This window comes from Stegostoma tigrinum, chromosome 28 (assembly GCF_030684315.1).
Source record: "Stegostoma tigrinum isolate sSteTig4 chromosome 28, sSteTig4.hap1, whole genome shotgun sequence".
NCBI lineage: Eukaryota > Metazoa > Chordata > Chondrichthyes > Orectolobiformes > Stegostomatidae > Stegostoma > Stegostoma tigrinum.
This window is the reverse complement of record NC_081381.1, coordinates 42,934,409-42,953,056: the sequence shown is the minus strand read 5'-3', so window position 1 is coordinate 42,953,056 and position 18,648 is coordinate 42,934,409. Positions and strand designations below refer to the sequence as shown.

The following is an 18,648-nucleotide window of genomic DNA, read 5'->3' as shown; positions in this document are numbered from 1 at the left end:
AATTTGGATCTTAGTGAAGCCTTTGACAAGGTTCCACATGGTAGGCTAATTAGTAAAATTAGGTCACATGGATTCAGGGTGAGCTTGCCAACTGGATACATAATTGGTTTAACAGCAGGAGACAGTGAGTAATAGCAGAGGGTTGCTTTCTGGACTGGAAGCCTGTGACCAAGCAGTGTTGCACAGGGATTGATTCTGAGTCCTTTCTTGTTTCTCATTTATATAAAAATATAGAAGGCACGGTTAGCAAGTTTGCAAACAACACCAAAATTGGTGCCATAGTGCACAGTGAAGGACGTTTCCTAAGATTACAGAGGGATCTTGATCAAATGCGCCAACGAGTTGAAAAATGACAGATGGCGTTCTATCTGGGTAAATGCAAGGTTTTGCATTTTGATGCAACAAATAAGGGTAGGGCTTATACGATTAATAGTAGGGCCTTGGTAATGTTGTAGAACAGAGGGACCTAGGGGTGCAGGTGCATTATTCTTTGAAGTTTGCATTACATTGCAAAAGGATGGTTAAAAACAGGCATTTAGCATACTTGCCTTCATTGCTCAGACCATTGAGTACAGGAGTTTAAAAGTCATCTTGAGGTTGTACAGGACAATGGTGAGGTCTTTTCTGGAATAGTGTACTCCGTTCTGGTCACCCAGTTATAGGAAAGATATTATTAAGCTAGAGACGGTTCAGAAGAGATTTACTAGGATGTTGCCCAGTATGGAAGGGTGGAGTTATTAGGACTGGCTGGACTTTTTTCACTGGAGCATAGGAGGTTGAGAGGTGAACTGATAGGAGTTTATAAGATATTGAGAGGTTTACATAGAGTTAATGATAGTTGCCTTTTCCCTAAGATAGGGTATTTCAAGACCAGAGGGGCACATTTTTAAGGTGAGAGGAGAGAGATTTAATAGAAGGATGAGGCAATTTTTTTTTATATACAGAGGGTGGTTCACACGTGGAATGAAATTCCTGAGGAAGTGGTTGGTGCGTGTACAATTACATTGTTTAAAAGACATTTTGGATAGGTACATGAGCAGGAAAGGTTTGGAGGGATATGGTCCAGGAGCAGGCAGGTGGGACTAGTTTAGTTAGGGATTATGTTCGGCATGGGTTAGTTGGACTAATGGGTCTGTTTTTGTGCTGTATGACTCTATAATAGGTCTACTATGTTCAGCAGGTCCACTGAACAGAAGACAATTTGAAGAACCTGCCAAAGTCAGAGTGTGAGATGCGGTGGCAGTTTTGGCCTCTGAAGTAAAGTGAATTGTCTGTCAAGACATTTTGCACTAAGAGAATAATATAAAACTACAATGTCTCAATCAACTAGTGAACAGGGCAAGTGAGAAACTACAACAATCCAACTGACAAATATTGCCTTAAAATACTGACAAAGTCACAATATTGCATTGCATTCACAGTTTTGAATGACATTCAGCGTGAACTAGCATTAATGTGCAAATTGTTAGAGAAGCTGCTTGACAAAGTATTGCATTTTTCAAAGGCCAAGATTAATAAACTGAAGATTCTGTATCTTGGTTAATGTATTTATTGGAACGGTAAACTTAAAGTAGTAGTAAGGTAGGCTGCGGTAAATAGTGATGTTGACACTGCTGCAATCCTTCAATGTAATCAGCTGCTATCTGACCACCTGGAAAGCAGATTTCTAGAAGAGAAATTACTCAAGTGCTTTGCAATTTGGCTGTTTATAAACAATTGTTTATAAATTTGGCAAAGACAATGTTGTACAACTAACACTGAAATATTCCACTCATATCAACTATGATGAGTGTATGACCAGAAACATTTGTGAACAAAACTCCGATTTCAAATGAATTCTGGAAAAAGTCAAGATGGGTTTCAATCAAACAGTGACATGTGGACTATGGCCTATAAGATAACCAGTTTCAAGTGATCCACTCCTCTAAGCATTTGTGCAACATTTCAGGCGTCAAGTGCTGAGAGCGTGGATTTAACCTGACAAACTCAATTAAGTCAAATACCAAAAACTGATTCTTATGATAACTTGACATGGATCAAGAAATATATCTCATTTTGTCTACTTCTAGGTATCAGCCTGGATGCAGGATACAATCATTGAGCAGCAAATAATTGGATACAAAAAATTGCTAAAGCAGTCAAAAAATTGCATATACCATCTTCTGGGCACGTTCTATACATGGTGTACGCAGTGCCACCACTGAACAGATCCTTCCCCTTCTAAGCTGCGCAATCAATTTCTTCACCAGTTTGAAACTGTCAAACAACAAAGGACACTCTTCATATTTAATAAACACACAGTGAAAAAACTGCCATTGACTTCCGCTCAATGGATGCACTGCGCTGTTTGTGCTACACACAGGCACTAGGAGAATTGAAAAAAATATTGTTTTTTATGTATATTGAAAGCGAGATAGATTTTTAACCAGTAAAGGAATCAAGTGTAAGGGGGGGGGGGGGGGGGGGGGGGGGGGGGGGAGGCATGAAAGTGGAGGTGGACATCATTCGATCATTGGATGGCAGTGCAGACTTGACAAGCCCTACTTCTACTCTTAGGGCTTACTGTCTGTTAGGTGTTGGCAGGCAAAGTGGGGGTGAGACCTCAATCTCAGAGCCCCTCTTTGTCCACAAAGTACAAATGTACATCAGAGCACTGCTGAAGTGCAACATCTGTACCTATCCTGGAACAAATATCACAACCTTTACAAGCTGACTGCCTGAAGGAAACCTTCTAGCAGCTGAAGGCATCACTCTCCAATGTGAACTTAAATATCAGAGATAGAGCTGAGGACTATGGAAGACAAATATCTAGAAAGATTCCATTCTAGAATGTCAGTTGAGACATGCCTTAGTGGCTTGAGGTGTTACTGATTTAAAAGCTTGGTTAGTCTTTAACATTACTACAATGTCTAATTTTGGTCAGTGTAGTGGTATCATCAAAACTAATATCTTGGCAAACAAACTACAATTTGCTGCTACTCAAAGAGTTTGTATTTTATTTCATGAAGATTACTTTGTATCCACCACAGCCTCATTACTACAATAGTTCCAGATCTTGCTTTCACCTATAAATACCTACGTGGCCACATTGCTGCAATGTGCTTTGTAAACCCCTCCAGCACAGAATCTTTTCCCAAATTCTCTGTAATATCATCTCTGGCCTTATGAACACCCTCTGCACGCCAACCTCTATTGAATAAGTGGCAGAAGTTCCAATCAACACAGCTTAATTCCTTAAAATTTCCTCCCATACCATTTTGGAAAGGCAAGGTTAAAATCCAGTTCTTCAATGTCACCTCTGGTGATGGCTCCTTTCTTGCTTGTAGTTTTCGTCTCACCACATACATCAGAGCACATATTTTGTATATTCAAGTGGTTCATAAACCAAAATTACAGATTAATAGTTTCCCACTAGTTTTTAGGTTAATCTAACTGCATATTTCAAATGAAAAACATCTGCCACATAGCTCTCACAGCTTCTGAAAATCGTAATCCGAAATAAAAATTCCAGTGTTTACCTGAACACAAATTAACGAAACACATGCTTAAACTAAGATACAACAGTTACATTCCTGCTTCGAACACCACTGTTCCGTCAAGCGATTCCTGACAGGGTAAACTAGCTGCAGGTGTCAACAGGTAAGCAACTACTTATGTCTAAATTTAAAAATAATATTCAGCGATAAACAGAATGGGAAATGTGTGTGTCAGAGCAAGAGTGTTCAGCATTAAAGTAGAATGAGAGAGTGAGAACAAGAGAGACAGCAAGTGGCCAAAATAGATAGTTTAAGAAAACAGAACAAATCTGCAGTACTTACAGATGACACTTTGTCCTTCATTGCTCTACGAATGAGGAATATTGCTGCTTTCAACATATTCTTCACTTCATCCTTGGGTGTGCCTTCAGGAATCATGGAAAGCTTTTTATACACAGCCAGTAAAGCATCTTCTCTATATGACCAGGTCTTAGAATATGCACCAGTCACCTACAGATCAAATGCATAAACACAAATTAACTCAGCAAAACACAAACAAACTCAGGTTATGAATAATTCACTCTCATCTTCCTTAGTGTACAACTGTGCAGAAATCATATACAAAATGGTCTTCATAATCAAAGTCAAAACTAGATGTTTTCTTTACCGAGGAGGAAGAGGGAGATATGGCAAAGATGACAATGACTTCCAATGCGGTGGTGATTCTGTCAGTCAATCTTTAAATTCAGCGCAGAGTTGTTAACCACGCCCAACATAAAACTTAAGACAGGTATAAATTGAAAAGGATTTTCAAATCATCTTCATAAGTTCTACAATTCTTCCCCCAACATGTTGCAGCACCATTTTTCTTAACCCCGAAATGAAAGTTCTGTTTCTTTTTCACCTGCTACGCTGTCCAAAAGTCTACTTGTTCATAAATATGCATTTGTTTCCAACAAGTTAGCTCCAAATTTGCTTTATACTGGCTCAAAACTGTAGCCTTATTCACCATTATCTTGCAAGTTAACTAGAATCTTGCAAAATAACATGCATGAATCACCATGGTTTCTCTTTGCTAAGAATTTAACAGAGTTTGAGACAGTACGTCACAATTTGATCAACTTCCTTTTGACTTTAACTTCACCAATTTGGCAATAGATCATTTTGGAAGCATTCCAATTGTTGAATCTGGTTGTAAACTGGTTGGAAAATGACTGCTCACTAAAATCTTGAGGCATCTTTCAAATAGCATCACTTATTTTAGCATCATTAACAACGTATGTAATAAATATATTTACTGCTTACATGAGAGTGTACAATCTAAAATTTAATTTCATTTGTTATTATTCAGAGAAATATGGAATGATAGCATACAGATGGTCATTCTGCCAATTGCAGTTGTGTCAGACTTTTCAGTAGGCCTATCCAATTAATCCCATTCCCCTATCATCGTCATAACTATTTGAGGGGAGGTTTACCCCTCTCTCCTTTAATATTTAACTCTACAATCCTCCAGTCCTCTGGCACCAAGTACCAGATAAAAATCATCTTGGGCCATTACTACCCACACTTCCCTCAGGCACCCAAGATGCACTATCTTCAGGCCAGATGACCTTTTCATTTTAAGGACTGCTAACTTTTGAACCATCTCATTATCTATTTTTATCCTACCCAATATTTACTACTACTTCTTCCAACATTGCTACAGTGGCAACATCCTCTTCTGTAGACATACAGCTTAAACATTTACTAGCTGAACTATGCACTTTGCAGCAAGTCATACCAGACTAACTGTTTTTCCTCTCTCCACAGCTGCTGCCAGGCCTGCTTAGTTTCTCCAACATTATACATTTGAAGTAAATTTCCAGCATCTGTAAGATTTGGCTTTTATTCCAAAATTTGCTCTTGCCTGGGAAGCACGGGAGACTCTGACTACAGCAAAAGACAGAACACCTCCTAGCTACTTACTCTGGTGCAAAACCTCAACAGATTAACCAATGGATTCCCTGGGGGGAGCAAATCAAAATAGCAAATGGAAAGTTACAACATGAATTGTAAAAATGTAATGGTTTATTGAAAAGCTGTCTTTGAAAAAAGGGAAACCAATTGAAAGTATAGTAAGAAATGGAAAAGCACACTAAAAAATGCAAAGTTACTTCAACGCAACCAACGCTTCCAAATTCCACACTGCCTCAGACATTCCAGCAGGAAAAAAATGAAACCGAGCACTAGTGGTGCGTGATTTTATCACAACTGAAGCTTGCAACCTCAAACTCCAGGTAACAAAGACCACCCACTTCCAAGGTCATAACAATATCCTACCTTCTGCCTCAGCCAAATTGCTACTGAAACATTTAAAAAATAACAAAAAACCTGAATCAAAGATTAAATTATACTAATAATCTCCTAGCTGACCTTCCAGCACTCCATAGTCTATTAACATTACTTCATCCAGCACTCCGCTGTGGACTTGTAGCCCCATGTAATTACTCTCGTCAGGTGGTCAGCTATGTCTTACTTATCTCCAGTGTCATCCTCACATTCATTCTAACTTGTTTCCAACTACTCTGACATCCATCATTAAAACACAGCCTAATGGACCCTTTTTTCTGTAGCCTTCAATTTTGCCCTTCAGAGAAGATCTCGACAGTTCTTCAGCTCTGATCCAACCATCACAATATTGACATTTTCTTTTGAAGGGTCTTCAAACACTTAAGAGATCCTTCCACAACTGCATATCCAGTATTTGTTTTAGTTGTCTTATGATCTGTACAAGGAATTCTTAACATACATCTTAGCTGGCTCTGACTGTTGCTGTTGCCTCATAGGTCTCAGAGATCCATGCAGGATATTGACCTTCAGGACTGAAAGTCAATAAGTCCACACAATAATCAGGATGCACAGACCTTCCAAGTGCTGCATGTCGCACAGTTAAGAGGAAACATTGATCTTAGCACACAAATTTCAAAGTCCTCTATTTTTTTCCATAGATCTTGATGTATCGTCAAGGTTTCTGAGGAAGGTAAGAAATTTTTATCAATTTAATTGTGGAATGTGGACATCGACATTATGCACTGCCCATCCCTAAATGTCCTCGAGGTGGTGGTGGTGGTGGTGAACTGCTTTCTCGAACTGCTTCAGTTCATGTGCTGGAGGTAGAACTACAATGCAATTCAGAAGGTAATTCCATAATTTTGACCCAGTGTCAGTAGAGGTATGGTTATAATTTGCAAGTCAGGATGGTGCGTAGCTTGGAGGGGAATTGCAGATGTGACGCTTCAGCCTTTCTGCTGCTCTAGGCCTTCCAGACAGAAGTGGTTGTGGATTTAAAGGTGCTGCGTACGAGGGTCGAACGCCAAGGTCAATGTCAAGTTGTCCAAGCTGTATCATTTCTTTTTTGAATTTTGTAGTGACTGTTACAATTGAGTGGCTTACTAGGCCATTTCAGAGGGCAGCTGAAAGTCAATCACACTGACATGGGTCTGCAGTCTGCACTCACACAGTGAGTCTGCAGGTGAAGATTGCAGATTGCCAACAACCAGCATGGTATTCATAAGACTCAATTTCAGGTATATACTCACAAATATATCTACTTGTTACAAGGTGACACCGTCCACTTCAAGCCTAATGCTAGTTTCTTTTGGAAATATTTCTTCTAACAATCGAAGACATGAGACACTGTAGGTCAACAGTAGCCAAACTGTACTTGAACAAATTGTATTCCAGCACAAACTGCAACCTAATGACCTGGCATATACCCCACTCTACAAGTGCAATCAAGCCAGGTACTTGTTCTAACTATTCCAGTCTTTGTGGGCTTTTTAGGTGTTCACATACAACTACATTATAAATTTCTAGATTTTATGAGAACCAAAATTTTGTGGGGCCCTCTTCTGATTCTGCAAGTAGCACTAGACATCAGTGCATCGCTTGCTTCTAATATTTTTGCCGTCAATCTGACAGAACATCAACTTCTGAATATTTGTTGCGTACAAATCAAATCATTTTGCCTACAGTACACAGCCTCATCACTGTCCTCTCTTCACACGTGAAAAATATTCAATTGTTTCTCTTCCAACTTGACACATGAGATTTACCCAGAGCCTATTTTAACAAATGATGTCACATTTCAGCTACACATTTATCACCAAAAGTTAATTAGCATGGTCAAACTTCGAGAGAGTCTGGACACACATACATATGCTCTTATTTATAGCCACATTTTGTCCAAGATTATTTTTGAGTTAAATATTCTCTCTTTTATTTAGATTCAAGATTGCGTTTCACCAATTTCTGCTACAAATGTATTACAATTTCTTTCATGATGAGATGACTCATTAAACTGATCCTTCTAAAACAATTACACTCTATTGCTTTTGGGTCGAATAATAACCCAGTACCTCCAAATTAAACAGATTATCCCTTTATGCCTCAATCTATCAACCTCTAAAGTATCACAACAACCAAAAAATCCTGCCCCAATCTTTCCACTGCTCTTATTCAGGCCATTTAAACACCCTCTAAATCACTTTGCTCTAATTTTCATAAGTGCTACATTGATGCCATCTGTTATCATCTAATGCAATGCACAACTGCTTGGATTATGGACAGATGAAGAAAAAAACTATTGTATTGCATATTACTAACTATGAAAATTAATTGAAAAATGATACAAAAACAGAAGTTGCTGAAAAGGCTCAGCAGATCTGGCAGCATTTCTGAAAAAAAATCAGAGTTAACATTTCAGGTCTGGTGACCCTTTCTCAGAACAGAAAATTGATGCTCACTTGGGACTCCTGAGAGGTAATGTTTCCTCTTAGGAAAGCAATTTCCTCAAGGAACACCTCTCAAAATCTAACAATGTCAGATTCAGATGACAGCCAATATTATAATTAGTAGTAAGCTGAACAAATTAAAAATTGTTCAAATTTCCATGCTTACCAGAGCCTCACCAAACAAATCAATGGCAAAACTAGCCTCCCTGGTAGCTTTCTCAGTCAGTGGTTCTGGTTCTCCTGTGATTCCACTTCTTGATGTTGGGGAAGAGTCTAGGTTTACTGCAGCTGGTTCATTAACTTCTAACTGTAGTATGCCATGTAATTCCGCAGGTTTGCATTGAGTTGGAAGTGGCCTCTCATCATAGGGAAGTGAGCTGGTATCGACCTGAGGGAAGACCACAAAAGGAAAAGGATCAGATTTGCGGCAATCAGCTTCAGTCAGGTTGCCCACTTGGTTAAAAAACACGTGGTCATGGATAAGAGTTTGCCTTCCTTATTGGAAATGCATGGGATTAATTATTTGGTCCCAGTCTCCTGGGCTGGATTTAGCACTCAGAGTTTGCCATTCCTGTCCTTTGATAGAAAAAAGAATTTTCAAACATCAAATTACTTATTTAAAAGAAATTTGTCAATTACTTCACTACAAACACAGCTCTGGATCTTGTTTGTGATAATTTCTCCCATGCGGATGGTCAAATCCATGTATTTGAGTTCAAAATTCTCTAAAGCGACAGAATAGTGAACAGAATTGAAAAATAAAATGAGCATATATTTAACTGATTTTTGTGTTACTTTAGTGCCAGAGAATACATATCATAATTTTGCAGTTTTCCCATTTTAACAAAATGAATTAATCTGCAGAAAGAGATACTTCCTTGGAACAAATGACAATAACAGAATTACGGACCGTGTGGTGGTATAGTAGATCGAACCTCAATTTACCAAAAAAAATACAATTTTTAAGAGTTAGAAGGAACACAAGGGTTGATCCCTGGCTTAAACTTATTGTGCCTTGAACTGGCAGAACATTTCTCCATGTCAGTCATACTATTTAAAGCGTATCGTCAGAAGGGTTGGTCCAATGGAACAGGAAGAGAGAGAGGGAGAGGGAGTGGGGGGAGGGGTGGAGAAGATAAGAAGTCAAGTCGAGTGGAAAGCAGAAAATCTCGTCAAATGCTTTCACATCTCACTTCAGCCATAGAATCAGAGGTACACAGCACAAAATCAGGAACTTTGGACCAATTCATCTATGCCAACTCAGGTCTCCTGAACTAACTCCATTGGCCTGAATTTGGTTCATATCCCTCTAAACCTTTCTAATCTATGTACCGGTCCAACAGACTTTTAAATGTTGTAATTGTACCCGCCTCTATCACTTCCTTTGGCAGCTCATTCCATACACACACCACCCTGTGCGTGAAAAAGCTGCCCCTCAGGTCCCCTTTAAATCTTTCCATTCTTACTGAAAGCTATGCCCTCTAATTTTGGACTCCCACACACTGGGGAAAGACCTTGGCTATTCACTTTATCTGTGCCCCTCATGATTTTATAAACCCCTTTAAGGTCAACTCTCAGCCTCCTATGCTTCAGGGGATAAAGTTCCAGCCCCTCTTTATAACAAACTTTCAAGTCTAGGTAACATCCTTGTAAGACCTACTGTACTGACATTTATGGCTTTAAGTGGTGCATTTTGTTCTTTTTTGTTTTGAAGAGAGGTTTTAAAGCAGAGGAGATGAGCTGTGTTATGAAAGCCAATGAAAAGTAAGCACCTGGTAAGGCCTTGGGTTTTTTAAAAAAAATGTTGGAACAACAGAAGCAGTCTGCATGTTGGGGCAGGCTCTCAGAACCAGAGACCATAGGAGCTGCCGATGCTGGAGTTTGAGATAACAAGGTGTGGAGCTGGCCACATTGGGGACAGCGGACACAACAGGCCACATTAACAGATGTGCAGGTGAACATCTGTTTAGTGTGGAAAATTTGCTTGGGGTCTGGGATGGAGGTGAGGGGGTAATAGGGAAAGGTGGTGGGACTAGTGGAGAGTGTGGAGCAAACTGACCCTGACATCAGCGAGGCCAAGTGCCAACTCTCTGACTCACTCCAACCACTCTCCCACAGAACATGTAGTCCTCCACTCAAACCTCAGCATACAACGCGCAGACAAGGGCGACATTGAACCCGACAACCCAATGGTCTCAATGTGGACTTTACAAGCTGCCCCACTCCCGACCTCATCCCAAGACCAGCCCACCCTCTCATCCCCGCCTCCTTGACCTGTCCTCCTTCTCTCCCACCCATCCACACCTCCCACATCACTGATCAACCCCTACCCCCCACTTCCTACCTACACTCACCTACTAGCTTCATCCCCGCCTCCTTGAACTGTCCATCTTCCCTCCCACCTCACTGACCAACGCCCGTCCCAACTACCTACCTACGCTCACTTTTAATAGCTTCATCCCCACCTCCTTGACAAGTCGGTCTTTTCTCCACCTATCAGCTCCACTATCTACCTTCTATCACTGCCCTCTAAACTCTCCATTTATTTCAGAGCCCCCTTCCCCTCCTCCATTTCTAAAGAAAGGTCCAGACCCGAAGCATCAGCTTCCCTGCTCCTCTAATGCTGCCTAGCCTACTGTATTATTCAGCAGTGCCCCTTGTTATCCCACAGAACCAGGATTTTTAATTTCAGTACCAGCAGTTGATGCGTCTTGAAGTTGGGTGGAAACCACAGTACATCTCTCCCTGCTGTTCAGTTGTCTTAATGATTTTTCTGCTTCTGGAGTTGCATGTGACACAATCTGTTCTTCTGAATTTGCCTCTGTGAAGTTGTGTTTTTGGGATGTTACTATATTACAACAGTTAATTAGTAGTAGTTCATTATCTATTATTCTGTTAAGTTTTCCAATCCAGTTAAGTTATTCCAATTTCTTTTTTTTTTAAATTTTAACTGTAGTAGATGAATAAAGTTCGTTTTGCTTGATGTCAAATAGTTGAATAATCAATTAGCATCCGGAATGCAATGCCTGGCACTTGCCTTTCACAGGTCTAGGGTATCTTCTTAAATATATTTTGAGGTAGCTTGTTCTGGTGCAGAACACTTCCTTGCAAACTTTCCAGCTTAATCACATCCTTCCCATGTCAGGGCAACCAGAATTGTATGAAATAATCCAAATGTGGCTTTACCAATGTCTTGAAAAACCGTAATATGATGTCCCAACTCCTGTATTCAGTGCTCTGATCAATGAAGGCAAGCATGCCAAACACCTTTTTAACTAACCTGTCTAACTGCGTCGGCACTTTCAAGCAACAATGTGCCTGTTCCCCAGGTCTCTCAGTTCAACAACTCCATAGGGCCCTATCATTTACTGTGCATAGCCCGCCATGGTTTGTCTTACAAAAATGCAACACCATGCATTTATCTCTAATCAACTCATATGCCATTCCTCAGTCCACTGGTCCAGTTGATCAAGATCCTGTTGTGCTCTTAGACTGTTTACGATATTACCAATTTTGGTGTCATCCATGAACTTACTATCCATGCCTCCTAAAAATTCATCCAAATACACGATTCACAGAGGACACAGCACTGATCTGTGCAGTACACAGGCCTTTCGTCTTAAAAGAACAATCCCCTACCACCACCATCAAGCCAATTGTGTCCCCAACTGGGTAACTCTCCCTGGATCCCATGCGATATAACCTAACTAACCAATTGATCAAGCAGTACCTTATCGAAGGCCTTGCGCAGAAGCTCGTAGCAACAACTACCACTCTGGCCTCATCTATCTTCTAGGTCACTACTTCAAAGAACTCAATCAAATTTTTGGGACACCATTTCCCATGCACAAACCAATGCTGACTGTATAAGGCCAGTTAAAGCATCATTAGGAGAAGGCAAAGAATGGGTTAGACCATAAGACGTAGAAGTGGAAGTAAGGCCATTCGGCCCATCAAGTCCACTCCACCATTTAAATCATGGCTGATGGGCATTTCAACTCCACTTCCTTGCACTCTCCCTGTAGCCCTTGATTCCTTCTGGGATCAAGAATTTGTCGATCTCTGCCCTGAAGGCATCTAATGTCCCGGCCTCCACTGCACTCCAATGGCAATGAATTCCACAAGCCCACCACTCTGTCTGAAGAAATGTCATCTCATTTCCGTTTTAAATTTATCCCCTCTAATTTTAAGGCTGCGCCCACAGGTCCTAGTCTCCCTGCCTAACGGACAACTTCCTAGCGTCCACCCCTTCTAAGCCATATATTATCTTGTAAGTTTCTATTAGATTGCCCCTCAACCTTCTAAACTCTAATGAATACAATCCCAGGATCCTTAGCCGTTCATCATATGTTAAACCTACCATTCCAGGGATCATCCGTGTGAATCTCCACTGGACACACTCCAGGGCTAGTATGTCCTTCCCGAGGTGTGGGGCCCAAAATTGGACACAGTATTCTAAATTGGGCCTAACTAGAGCTTTATAAAGTCTCAGAAGCACATCGCTGCTTTTATATTCCAACCCTCGAGGTTACTGGCTTGCCTCCTCAAACGGATGATTGGACATATGATGATACAGCAATAAAGCCAAAGTTGCAAAAGATTACCAGATATTTTGCTGCAGTTCTGTCACTTTTCTCATATCACTAGCACTTCCATCCTTTGAGAGTCCACTTTAAAAGTGTTAGTGCTTTGGCAGGCGAAGGAAGTTTTTTGTTTATTTTTTCTTTATTCATTCACAGGATGAGGGTGTTGCTGGGCAGGCAGCATTTATTGCCCATCCCTAATTGCCCAGAAGGCAGTTAAGAGTCAACCACATTGCTGTGGGTCTAGAGTCACATGTATGCTTGTCAATGGCAGCTTCCTTCCCTAAAGGACATCAGTGAACCAGCTGGGATTTTCCCCGACAATCGGCAACTGATTTATAGTCATTAATAGAATCTTAATTCTAGATACGTATTGAACTCAAATTCCACCACCTGCCATGGCAGGATTCAAACCCAGGTCCCCAGAATATTATCTGGGTCTTTGAGTTAACAGTCCAGTGGTAATACCACTAGGCCATTGCCTCTAAACTAGTCACTGATATACTTGTTAACACGGAGCTGGAAGGTTAGTTTTCAGACGTCTCATCACCATTCTAGGTAACACCATCAGTGAGCCTCCGACGAAGCGCTGGTGTTATGTCCTGCTTTCTATTTATCTGGTTAGGTTTCCTTGGGTTGGTGATGTCATTTTCCACGTTGGTGATGTCATTTCCTGTTCTTTTTCTCAGGGAATGGTAGATTGGCTCCAAATCAATGTGTTTGTTGATGGAGTTCCGGTTGGAATGTCCGAGAAGCATGGCATTCCAACCGGAACTCCATCAACAAACACATTGGCTCCAGATCAATCTACCATCCCCTGAGAAAAAGAACAGGAAATGACATCAATGCAGGAAATGACATCACCAACCCAAGGAAACCTAACTAGATAAATAGAAAGCGGGACATAACACCAGCGCTTCGTCGGAAGCTCACTGATGATGTTACCTAGAATGGTGACGAAAGGTCTGAAAACTAACCTTCCAGCTCAGCAAGCAAACTCACATCCAGAACCTCAACCCGAGCTACAAATCTTCTCAAAACTCACTAATACTTGTTAACAGTCAATAGGTACTCAGTTCAAAGCTACATTTTAAAAAAAAATCAAAACTTAAGTGCTAGAAAGCAGACACAGAGGCGGGTGTCCACAGTATAAAAAAGTGAAGTGAAAGATGCCACAGTTACAGAGAACCATAAAGTGCTTCCTCATGAAAAGAAAATGGTGCTGAGTTTGACCAGAAGGTCACCATACCTCAGACGAAGGGAGAGGTTGAGATGGCAGGGTCTTACTGGTCACCTTTAGAAGTAACTGTTACAACATTCAGCAGAAATTTCATTCACTAGGACAAACGGAAATCATCACATTTTAAAATAAAAAATCTTAAAGATCAGTTGAGCTCATTTCCTGCTATTTCGCTATAAGCTGGCAAATTCTTTTCAGTGTTGAATCTCACCTGGCATGCACTCAACCATTCCATCAGCCTATACCCTCTAGAAATTTAATAATTTTTATTTCACTGTACACTACACAATCAAGTTTCATGTCATCTGCAAGTTTCAAAATTGTATCCTGTAACTCCAAGTCATTGATATAACAAAGACAGTAATGGTTTTGCAGTGAATGGATACCCTGTCCATTTTTTAAATCCCTTAGCTAATTTGTATCCATTCTGCTACTTCCGCTTTTATTCAGTGTTTTAATTTATTCTGTAGTCCTTCATTAAATACATTTTCAAAGACCCTTTTCACCACCTGGACTGTCCTTTTTATCCTCAAAAGAGACTAAAAATTGCCAAGCAGCATTTGTCATTTACAGATATTAAAGTACAGAATTAATCAGTTAGCATTGCATTGTGACACTTGATTTGTTCACATAAAAGGGGAAGTGATAGTGGATGAGAAAAGTAAAAGAAAGATCAAGAGACTAAGCACATCCTTCACTCAAGTGACTTCTGAGGCCAAGAGTTAGCAAAAATCCTGACATCACTAAAATCTAGGTGTGATATTTCTTGTCATGTCTTTTTAATATTATTAGTACTCAAATGTACAACAACGGCTTTGTATAAATTAAAGTTCTACTAATTTACAGATTCTCATTTCTATAATTAGAGCCAGTACATAGATCTTTACCATTAGGTGAACGGGCGATAGGAACCTACGTGTAGAGTCAGAGAAGAAGGGAGCAAGGACAAAAACAAAAAAGGTAGAAAATGGAATAAGAAAAGTGATAAGCAGAGAAACCAATGACAAAATTCAAATAGGGCTATTAAGAAAAATAAGTGAGACAAACAATGTTAAAAAGACAAGCTAAAAGGCTTTGGATCTTAATGTGTGGAGCATTTGCAATAAAGTGGATCAAAAAAAATCGTGCGGTTAGATGTAAATGGATACAACTGGGACTACGGAGACATGGCAGCAGGGTGACCAGGGACAGGAACAGAATGTACCAGGGTATTCAGTATTTAGGTAGCCAGACAAAAAGGAAAAGGTGGTGGAGTGGCATTGCTGGTTAAGCAGGAAATTAGCACAATAGTCAGAAAATATATTAGCTCTGACAATGTGGAGTCTAAATGGGTAGAGTTGAGAAATACCAAGGGACAAAAAACATTAGTGGGTGTCATGCACAGACCCCCAAACTGCAGTGGTAACAACGGGAATGGCATTAAACATGAAATTAGAATTGCATGTGATAAGGAAATATCGAAAAGGGTGATTTTAATCTGCACATCGATTAGGTAAATCAAATTAGCCACAATGCCATAGAGGAGGAATTCCTGGAGTGTACATATGATGATTTTCTCGAGCAATATGTGGAGGAGCCATCTGGACAGAAAGCCATCTTAGGCTAGCCTCCATGTAATGAGAAGGGAATCATTGCCAATCTAGCTGTGAGAGACCCCTCGGGGATGAGTGACCATAACATGATGGAAATTTTTTTAATCAAGATGGAGAGTGAGGTAATGGATTTGTAGACGAGGGAGCTGAATCTTAATGAAGGAAACAATGAAGATACGAGGCACGAGTTGGCCTTCATAGACTGGGGAGAGTTACTTAAAGGGATGACAGTGGACAGGCAATGGCAAACATTCAACAACTGCATGGAGGAACCGCAATAACTGTTTATTCCTGTCCAGCACAAAAGCAAAATGGGTTAGAGGGCCAATCCATAGCTTACAAAGGAAATTAGAGATACTATCCGATTCAAGGAGGATGCATACAGGTTGGCCAAGAAAATTAATATATTGTGGAATGGGAGCAGTTTAGAATTCAGCAAAGAAGGACCAAAGGACTGATTAAGAAGGGGCGAATATAGTACAGAAGGAGGCTTACAGGGAACATAAAAACTGAAACTAAGAGTTTCTACAGATACAAGTAGAAAAAGAGATTGAAGACAAATGTAGGTTCCCTGCAAACAGAAATGGGAAAAATGTATAATACGGGACAAAGAAATGGCTGAACACATATTCTGGTTCTGACCCCATGTAAGAGAACACAAATCAGATATTAGAAATGAAGGAGAATGCAAGATTTTGTACGAGGGAAGAATTGAGGGAGATCAATATTAGTAGAGAAATAGTGCTCGGAAAATTGATGGGATTGAAGGGGATAAACTCCGAGGGACCGATAATGTGTATCCCAGAGTACTTAAGGAAGTGGCTCTCGAAATAGTGGATGCATTGGTGGTCATCTTCCAAGGTTCTATAGACTCTGGAACAGTCCCTGCAGATTGGAAGGTAGCTACTGTCACTCCAATATTCAAAAAGGGAGGTGGTGAGAAGGGTCTAGGCCCGAAACGTCAGCTTTTGTGCTCTGATGAAGGGTCTAGGCCCGAAACGTCAGCTTTTGTGCTCCTGAGATGCTGCTTGGCCTGCTGTGTTCATCCAGCCTCACATTTTATTATCTTGGAATCTCCAGCATCTGCAGTTCCCATTATCTCTAATTATAGACCAGTAAGCCTAACATTGTTAGCGGGGAAAATTCTTGAATCCATTATAGATGACATTACAGCAGAGCATTTAGAAAGCAGTGGCTGGATAAGACAGAGTTGGCATGAATTTATGAAGGGGAAATCATTACACTGACAAATCTGTTGGAATTCTATGAAAATGTAATTAGTAGAGATGACATGGGACAGCCAGTCGAGGTGGTACATTTGGACTTGCAGAAAGCATTCGGAAAAATCCTGCACAAGAAATTACTGTGTGGGGTTAAAACACATAGGACTAGGTGAAGTGTATTGAGGTGGATAGAAAACTGGTTGGCTGAGAAGAAACAAAGAGTAGGAATTCATAGGTCCTTTTCAAATTGGCAGCAGCAACTAGTGGGGTGCCACAGGGGTCAGTGCTGGGGCTCCAACTATTCACAATATAGATGAATGATTTGGAGGAGGGAACAAAATGTAACATCTCAAAGTTTGCAGATGGTACCAAGTTGGGGCGGGAGGGTGAACTGTGACGAGGACTTAGGTCTCAGCATGATCTGGACAGGCTGGGTGAGTGGACAAAAGTATAATTTGGATAAATATGAGGTTATTTACTTTGGAAGCAAAAACGAGGTGGCAGATTACTACCTGAATGGCTGAAAATTAGGAGGGGAGAGTGTGCAGCGGGACCTGGGTGTCCTGGTGCACCAGTTACTGAAGGTAAGCATGTAAGTGCATGAGGCAGTAAAGGTGGCAAGTGGTGTGTTGGCCTTCATTGCAAGAGGTTTCAAGTACAGGAGCAGGGATGTGTTTCTGCAGGTTATACAGGGCCTTGGTGAGGCCACACCTAGAATAATGTGTGCAGTTTTGGTCTCCTTTTGAGGAAAGATGCTCTTGTACTCCAGGGAGCGTAGCGAAGGTTTAACCGGCTAATTCTGGGGATGGCCATGAGAGATTGACTAGGTTAGGATTATTTTCACTAAAGTTCAGACGAATTGTTGGCGCGGGGGGCCGGGGGGTTGGGGGGGGGGGGGGGGGGGGTGGTTGGGTGGTGGTTCTCAGAGACTTATAAAATTCCAACAGGACTAAACTGGGTAGACCCAGGGAAGATGTTCCTGGGATGGGTGTGTCCTGAACCAGAGGTCACAATCTGAGGGTTCAGGATAGACCATTTAGGACAGAGATGAGGAGACATTCCTTCACTTAAAGAGTGGTGTGCCTGTGGAATTCATTAACACAGGAGGGAGTTGATGCCAAAACACTGAATACATTCAAGAGGCAGCTAGGTATAGCACTTGCAGTGAATGGGATCAAAGGTTACAGAGAGAAAGCAGGTTTAGGCTAATGAGTGGACAATCAGCTATGATCGCAATGAATAGCACAGCAAGCTGGAAAGGCCAAATGGCCTTCTCCTGCTAGTATCTTCAACATTTCTGGGTAATTGCTCCCTTCCTAAGGGAGAGACCATGCTGTTACAGGAGAGTACATACCCTTGGAGATGGTAATCTGGCAGGTGGAGTAGGAGTATGCTGTTGTGGAATGGGAGACCATTGTGACTTTCCAGGGGTCAGATACAGCCCAAGGCTTTCATCAGATGACTCCTGCAGATGAGTTTCCACAGCTGATGCAGATTTAAGCCCCAAAATCATTTGCTGCTGTTGAATTCTGTTAGGATGATCCACTGGTTCAAGAGGAATCTCAGGAAGCTTTCGGATCTAGACGGTGAAAATCATTAATCTTTTTAAATAAAAGAATTATATCCACCACCTGTTAACCCACAAATGGCTTTAAATATTTCACTACATGATTTGAATTAGTCTCCTTAAATCTCAACAGATTAAGTTCCCAATTTAGAATGTGGGGATAACTTTGAATAGCAACTAATCCACTTATCT

The 18,648-nt window shown here is 40.8% G+C and overlaps 1 protein-coding gene across 14 annotated transcripts in view; it reads right to left on the bottom strand.

The window, feature by feature from the left end:
- Positions 1-18,648, bottom strand: part of cep104 (centrosomal protein 104) — a 176,196-nt gene that overhangs the window by 123,748 nt on the left and 33,800 nt on the right. For all 14 annotated transcript variants that reach the window (XR_009442759.1, XM_059638113.1, XM_059638121.1 and 11 more), the window contains 3 exons: positions 18,244-18,468; positions 8,418-8,639; positions 3,819-3,986 (listed from right to left, as the gene is read on the bottom strand). Coding sequence is in view for 13 of the 14 variants with exons in the window: in XM_059638113.1 (XP_059494096.1) it covers positions 3,819-3,986; positions 8,418-8,639; positions 18,244-18,468 (615 nt within the window). In the remaining variant the exon portion in view is untranslated. The remainder of the gene's footprint in view (positions 1-3,818; positions 3,987-8,417; positions 8,640-18,243; positions 18,469-18,648) is intronic.